The sequence below is a fragment of the Apteryx rowi genome, unplaced genomic scaffold (genome assembly GCF_003343035.1).
Source record: "Apteryx rowi isolate R43461 unplaced genomic scaffold, aptRow1 scaffold_449, whole genome shotgun sequence".
Taxonomy (NCBI): domain Eukaryota; kingdom Metazoa; phylum Chordata; class Aves; order Apterygiformes; family Apterygidae; genus Apteryx; species Apteryx rowi.
In genome coordinates, this window is record NW_020450704.1 from 73,000 (window position 1) to 80,996 (window position 7,997).

At 35.7% G+C, this 7,997-nt stretch overlaps 1 protein-coding gene and 1 long non-coding RNA gene across 5 annotated transcripts in view; one reads left to right on the top strand and one right to left on the bottom strand.

The window, feature by feature from the left end:
* Positions 1-4,033, bottom strand: part of LOC112971560 — a 9,402-nt gene extending 5,369 nt beyond the window's left edge. The window contains exon 1 of the long non-coding RNA XR_003255392.1: positions 3,961-4,033. This is a non-coding gene — a long non-coding RNA (uncharacterized LOC112971560). The remainder of the gene's footprint in view (positions 1-3,960) is intronic.
* The window catches only part of ANKMY2 (ankyrin repeat and MYND domain containing 2), a 24,487-nt gene extending 16,907 nt beyond the window's left edge, over positions 1-7,580 (top strand). For 3 of the 4 annotated variants that reach the window (XM_026077101.1, XM_026077100.1, XM_026077102.1), the window contains 4 exons: positions 1,032-1,167; positions 4,031-4,159; positions 4,583-4,724; positions 5,976-7,580. In XM_026077101.1, coding sequence (XP_025932886.1) covers positions 1,032-1,167; positions 4,031-4,159; positions 4,583-4,724; positions 5,976-6,199 — 631 coding nt within the window. In that variant the 3' untranslated portion in view covers positions 6,200-7,580. Of the gene's footprint in view, positions 1-1,031; positions 1,168-4,030; positions 4,160-4,244; positions 4,306-4,582; positions 4,725-5,975 lie in introns of all 4 variants that reach the window. The other variant, XR_003255388.1, reaches the window with a different exon arrangement.
* The last annotated feature ends 417 nt before the right edge of the window (positions 7,581-7,997 follow it).

A 7,997-nucleotide genomic window follows, 5' to 3' on the forward strand; every position in this document is an offset into this window, starting at 1 on the left:
CTGGACAAAATTCCTGGAAACGTGCTCTAGGTGACCCTGCTTGAGCAGGGGGGTTGGACTATATGATCTCCTTAGGTCCCTTCCAACCTCAACCATTCTGTGATTCTGTGAAATATTCCTAAAGTTTCAGCTCTCTGCTGAAACTAGTTAGAGCTTGGCAATCACATATACACAGTGAAGCAGCAGAGAACTCCATGTGGTAGAGAAAAAGGGGMGGTGAGTGAAAAATGAATTTCTAAATGTCCAGTGTGGATCATTTCTTTTGTCATCTTACTCTCCAGCAGTCATAAAGGGTGAGATTTTTTTTCAAAAACACTTAAGCAACTGAGAACTGCAAATCCCACTGGCTTTAGATGAGTCCTTGGCTCTTAAATCATTCAGACAGGTCTTCAGAACCTACTCAGAGTCGCAAAACCAGCTGCCTGATCTTAAGTATTGAAGTAAGTGGTCTGACTTTCAGAAGGATCACATGCCTAGGGCCCCTGTAGGCCTCTGTGGATTTCTCGGTGATATTGAAAATAAATTATGAAGTCAAACAACTTTCACCTACTGAAATCAAATAGTTCATCAGTGATCCAAATAGAAAAAGTAGGAGCCAAACAGCTAAATATAGTGGCATCAGGACTCTGCTATGTTCTTAAATGTAAGTAAAGCAGAATTTATATTTTAAAGTGCTGTTGTGCATTTTTACAGTGTTTATTTTCACAATGCTCTTTTTTAAACATAAGCACTTTTATTTTCTGTTTCACTCTGACATGGCTGATAGTAGTCTACCTATAAATGATTATTTTTCTCTAGGTGGCTGAATTAGTAAGTAATAGTTTCAGAGCATAAATTTAGTTACTCTGTATTACTATACATTAGCATACAAATCATTTAATTTGCATTTTGAAGACTCTTTTGAGTTCAAAGTTGCAGAAATTATTTTGAATTATAATTCTTCTCTATAAGTTTAGTACAGCATGCTGTATATTTGTTCCTGAACATTTATCATATGATTTCTTATTTGACTTTGGTTTTAAAAAATCTAGTCTCTTGAGAGGGAGAGATAAAGATGGTTTTCCTGTCTATCAAGAGAAGCTAATTCGAGAAAGCATTCGAAAGTTTCCTTACTGTGAAGCTACATTGCTCCAGCAGCTCGTGAGAAGTATTGCTCCTGTTGAACTAGTAAGTTTCTCTTATCAAGCAAATACTTGCTCAGCAATTTGCAGAGTAAATTAAGATTAAACTAAGCCGTCCTCCTATTTCTCAGCTTCTGCAACATATTACATTAAGCAAAGATTTTGGATGTCTCTGAGTTCTGCAGCAAACTGAAGTTTTATTATACTTGTAATAATACTTGTATTAATACTTCCATACTTGATAAAATGCTTTGAAATATTGCAACCTACTGGTTTTTTTCCTGTGCCCATACTGAATGTTTAGATACCTTAGCTGTTAAAGAAAGCTGGGGCAGTTTGCTTCTGTATCAGAGCTTTTTTTTTCCTACTCCAGGATGTCTATTCAGTTTTCTTTGTCAATTCAGTTTTACAAAATTGTAGATTCAGACACAGATGAAACTCATTTTGCACTTTTTCTTCCCAAAGTGCACTAAAATCAAATCATTTCCTAGGTTTAATACAGTCATTGTTTCCAGAGTGCATGAAAATTTGGTAATATTTGATTTTAGGAGAAGGAGAAACATTCTGTGAAGCTTCCTTTTTCAGTGGGAGAGGCAAGATAGTGCAGTATACAACACAATGCGTATCTAAATTAGGAAATTACAAGTAGAAAATCTAACTTCATCTTTCCCACTACTTCTTTGCTAGCACACTCTCTGTTACAGTACTTTTAATTAGTTAATAATAAATCTTACACAAGAATTATTATTCTGTTTTAAGGATATGTGTTCTTTCTGGTCTCTGAAAGCTAGATGCTATATGTACTAATGTTGGGGAAGTGGAACGATTTTGTGATATATTTGGAGTATGCTTAGTAAGTTAAAAATAGCCTCTATCTTAAATGGCTCCAGTGAACTAAAATGTCCTGAGGCTTAATGCCTACAACAGCAATCTCTACTGTTTGTCTAGGCTGGAAAAATAAACACAGTGTGAAAACTTGAGTCATCGTACTGCATTAAGGCTTGCTTCAGAGTAAACACTTTCCTTCCTGTCCCTTTTTTCTGACAAGAGCTTGCAGTCTTTTCTCCTTCTCCCTTCAAAGAAATCTGTTTTGTTGCATAGGGTTTGACTGTCCAGTATACAGAACTGGAAAGGAGGCAATGCTGTCATTTTTAATTGCCTGGAAGCCCTTGCCCTTTGGCATCCTCAATTACTTGAATTCCGTCTGAACATCTCAGCATATTATTAGTAGTTACAATCTTGCATATTCCATGGTGATCTAACAGTTTAAGGATCTACTTAGAGCTGCAGCAAACTGACTCTTTTTTTCTCTCATGTTTACGTCATTGCACATAAGAATTCTTTATTTATGGTTACCAGTAAAATACAGTAAATATTACTGCTTGTACTGCATGGGAAAGATATCTGCAAATAATATCTAAATAATAATATGCAAATAATTGTTTTGAGGCTTCCAAGTTATGACCACTTCATATGTAGTATCTGAGTACACTGAACATAGTAGTATATCTGTGCCAAGTAAAATATTTTTCGGTGTGCCAGCACAGAGACTAATCTGTAAAAACCTACTGCGTATTATTTACAAGCTGATGACAATGTTAAAAAAACACTGAGCAAAGTATAGTTCATTAACTCACCCAACAGATGCATTAAAGGGGCATTCAAATTATGATAAAGCAACATAGGCTGTGGGATATTCATATGCTCAGTGATACTAAGGAACAGATAGACACATAAGTAGAATAGTTGAAGTAGTACCTCATTAGATGTACATGGAAGATGTTTCCAGAGTTATTTCAGATGGAAATGAGGAGAGCAATGAGCAGTATTTAGTATTTTGTGAACTTCAATAGGTACAAAATTTATCTTTTAAGGCTTCTGAACTTTGTCTCATTGTTCTAATGTGACTAAGTACATAACCTGGGTTCCTAAGTTAGAATACTAGACCTCCTATACAGTTAATTGATCTTCAGAGGTGATGAAACAGAGCACTAAAAGCAGAGCCTACTGTCTTCACTGAATGATAAAGGAATTTAGTCTCCAAATGCAGCAGCATTAGTAGGGAACTTTGACTCTTTAAAATATCTACCTTGTCTTCAAAAGAATCTCCGAGGAAAAATAGCAATTGCTTGAATATATGGGAATTAGACAAATACTTTCTATTATATGCATTTGCTACATTAAAATTTCTGTCTGTGTTCTGTGAGAAACTAACAGAGTGTTATTTAGGACTGCTTGTAATTAATACAATTTGTGTGTAGCTGCTTCTGGCTTAGATAGGGTCATCTATATTAGCCAAACATTTGCCCCTCATTGATAATACATGCCTCCAAATCCTTTTTGAAATTAACAGTATTTATTCAGTTCAGTAAGGGTTAAATATGGTTCTTTGTAATGTACTTCTTGAATTTTACAGTTATTGAAAAGCCCTGTTATCCTTGTCATCATTTTACTTGGTTGCATTACACTTTTGTTGATCAGAATCAAAACAGTGGTATAGAATGAGTGAGGTTTCTATGCAACCATTAATTCCTCTGAATGCAAGCATGTGTTCAAATGCTATGAGCTACTTAGCTTCAAATTGGACCCCATTTTATAATGTGAAAGCAAATAATTTTTATCCTCCCTTCTACAGAAGCTAAGGACTAGATTAACTTTATATATACATAACTGTACAAATTGTATAAATGTTAAGTTTTGCATGTTAGTTGAATTCCTGTGATTTAGTTTTATGTTCTTGCTGCTACAACTTCCTCAGTGAGACTGCAATCAGCCACTGGGAAGCTACTCTTCTGTTGTCCCTCTTCATGATAGTGATTTTTTTTTATCTGAAACTTACTGTATTATTGTGGTATGTCCTCTGTTTTACAGAATTCATTTGTTCTCATTGGCCACTTCTTATCTTTCAGGGTTCTGATCCTACTGCTTTTTCTGTACTTACACAAGCTATTACTGGCCAAGTGGGTTTTGTGGATGCTGAATTCTGTACAACCTGTGGGGAAAAGGGAGCAGACAAAAGATGTTCAGTATGTAAAATGGTAAGAATCCATAAATTGTCATAATGAATTGCAAAAATTAGTGTCACTGAGTTGCTGAGGATTTTGAATGTGTGACTATTTACAGAGTAGAATTATGAGGAATGACATATACGCCTGCACTGGAAATGTGTCTACTTCTGAAAGAGGTACCTCAAATTCCACAAGCGGGAATACTTGGGTTTTCAGGTTTGTATGTTTAAGGATGGAGGAAGAATAAAATTTCTGTATGTTCAGAGTTGCAAAAGAAACTATTCTATTAGAGTTTTATATAGCTTAGAATCATTCCATATGACTTTATGCATTGCTTAAAAATACCGTAAAGTAGTATACATAGAGGAATTTAACTAGGTACACTAAAAAGTATAATATTACTGTTTATTTTTTAATACATAAAGATGAACTGTTAGCTCTCATAACTTTCAGGTGATGTACTGCGACCAGAACTGCCAGAAAGTACACTGGTTTACCCACAAAAAAGTCTGCAAGACACTGAAGGAAATTCATGAGAAACAAGAACTAGAAGCTGCCAAAGAAAAAAGGAAACAAGAAAAAAGGCAAAAGAAAGGTTAGGACCTACAGTTTGCTTGCTGAAACTAATGCTGCACTAACTATACGATATGGAACAATAGAAACAGGTCTTAAAATCTGTAACAAGTGATATTAAGGGCTTTGTTGTAAGATGACGGCATGCCTGTGTTTGCTGGAATTCTAGTCTTTCAATTTACAGATGATGTGTACTTTCTAAAAACTGGTCTTTAATGCTAGAGTTACACAGATGTCTACAACAGAGGTATAAGAATTACACTGCACTGTTTCAAATCCAAATCTTAAATCAAAATAACATGGAAGTTTCATGCTACTCTACTTTGTGTTCAAGGTGTTAGGACAAGTTGAGAATAAGAAAGCAGCCAACTGCTTCCAGTCGGAAAGGTTAATGTGGACATTAATTCTCCTGTAATACTTTCTCCATAATCACTATATAAAATTAATTGTCATGTCCACATTAACCAGAGACTCTAAGTATATTGCACACAAGTATAGCAAAACATAGTGAGATGTGAGCACTGATATCTCACATCGGTAATGAACACACCCACTTGTGGATTCATCTTAACAAGCTAGTGGCCAGGTGCTGTCCTCTTTAGAAAGAGAGACAGGATCTTAGTAAATGGTTCTTCTCCTTCCCCCCCTGAAAGGGAAGGCTACTATTTTTTTTAAAGTTAATGCTACACTACCTAAGTGTTAATCTTCATTAACTTTTTCAGGCACATAGCCAACACATGATAGGCTTTATCAGATTATGTATTGTTAGCAAGATAGTGAAGTCATCCTAGTTTCACCTTGTCATGGTGTTGTATCAAAGCTTTTCATAACAACAGTAATTTAATTTATACAAGCTAATACCCCCTACAAATCCCATGTATCAGAAAAAAAAAATCACACAGCTGCATCCACAAGCAAACCAAGGATTTAAGAGTTTCCACCACACAAGCATGAGCGATAAGGAAGTTTATGCAAAAGCCTGTGCTCAGGCTTGTGCTAGCTTCTTAGCCAAATGGGCCTATGTCTTTGGCAGTGTTGTAGCTAGTTATGGCAGTGTTTTCAGCTGGATATTAACCATCATGGAGAATAAGAAGCCAAAATGAACAGCTCTCCAGAACTCTAGTGTCTAAGGTGTTTTTTGGTGAAGCATGGTTAAATTAATCACTTTTGTAATTGATACAGTTTCCTAGCTTTTATTATTCCTTAAAAATAAAAACGTTTGCTTGCACATGAATTCAGTGTTTACTGATGACGGGATTTCTCTTTTGTTTAGATGAAGTACAACTAGCAGAGGCTAGTTCTGCAAGTGAAGAACAGTCAGATCCTGGCCCAGATGCTATCAAAGAAGTGGATCCAAATCATGCTGCTGACAGGACAGAAGAAACTGAGCCTACCAAAGAGTCAGAGACACTAGCCCCACATCCTGATAGTCCATTAGAAAGTGAGACTGGCTTAGCAGACATTGCTCTTCAAAAAATTCAAGATTCTGAGGAATAAGAGGAGGATAGGAAGAGACTAAGTGTTCTGGCTAAGTCCCTGTACCTCAAGCATCGTAAAAAATATTTAATGCTGACCATGTCTGACTTCCCACAGCATGGCGTATGCAAGACTCCCTATGAAAGACAGCATGTGTCTGTTTATCCTGAGATGAATACTAGCTAATTTGTCTACAAATACTTCAAGTTCTGTTGTAGATTGTCAAAATAGCTATTTATTATCTGATAAAAACTAGAGTGGCATAGAATCATCTGTGTTTATACCAACAGTAAGCATAGTAACATCTATGAAATCTGTGGTCAATCAGCCACTTAGTAAAAATGAAGCATTTAAGTAATTCAGGTTATTCTTGTTTTCAAAAACTAAAAACTATCTTCATAGTAATTTAAAGGGTTTTTTTCTGCAAGTACACAGAAATGCAACTGAAAGTCTTGGGAAGCCAACTGTTAAGTTGCTTTTACACCACTTTATGAAGCTTCATTTGAAAGAATTCAGTAGTGATTAAGTTTCTGAAGATATTCCTCTGAATTCTCAAAACCTTTCATGACTTCACTGTAAATAGTTTTGACTAGTGAGTGCACAGCAATAGTGTCTATTTTGTGGCAATTTATTAATGATACTACTGTTTCAGATGTCTCAAATTGACTGTGAAATATATCTTTCAAGAGAATTTCTTCTTTATTTATTTGCTCAAAAATATTCCAAGTTTGTCAAAGGCTAATGAAGAGAAGACCTGAAGGTTTTTAAATATTTTGACTGACTGGAGAATGATGGTTTCTAAATCTCAGCTTTAAGGTAAAGATACCTTAGAGCACACTGGGATGTTGTATATGAATTATTTGGTAAGCACATGTAAGATGTTTAATATTGTACAAACAGACTGAACCTGGTTCCAGTGAAATCAGTGAGAAAATTCATGTGTACATTGATACAACTGGGATTTTATTTAGGCTTTCAACTAAATACCGTATCTTGAAAACAGTATTCCTTAATTATGCTGTTTTCACTCAGATTTACTATTGTGTCTCATGAAATCAATGGGAATGTCACAAGCTAAAATATCAAGGTACTTTATTCTGCATAAGGATGGCAGAATTTGAGATTCTTTAATTTCTGGATGAATAACTGGTGTTTTGAACATGGCAATATCTTTCAGCATAGAGGAATCAGAACTACCCCCAATACAGAAGAAAAATGCTATAATTTTTTTACTATTTAATATCTTGAAAGTTTTTAATATTCTGAAAATTGTAAGAGTGAGGATACTTAAATGCTCCTGGGCAGGAAATACACTTTTTGTATGATTCATAAAAGCATTTTAATTTCAAAGATTTGAAGAATAAAATGTGAAGAATAAAGGGAAGGTTTTCAAAATAAGGAAGCTGAGTGGCAATTCTGTTTATTGCATCTGTAACATCTGCTGGGACATACTCTTATATTCTGGTTTGTGATCCATTGCCCTCTTGTAGCTCATTGTGTGCAAGTTCAATTTCATAACAATCAGGGCCTGGAGCTGCCGGGGGGAAAGCAAGAGATGGGCGCCTGGGGCTTAGGAATGGAATCAGGATATAGGCACAGTCTGCTGGTGGATCCCAGAGTGCAAAGTGCTGCTGGGTTCCCTGATCTATATACATAGCTGCCAGGACTCGCTGGGATGTCTTGCTCCTTAGGTTTCTCTGAAAATCCCAGCCTTGTAAGACAAATAGATTCAGGATTTCAGAAGTGTGGTAAAATCCACAGCACAATTTCTGCTTTCATTCTGCCAGCCAACCCTTTTTCTTGATAAATCAAAAAAGAC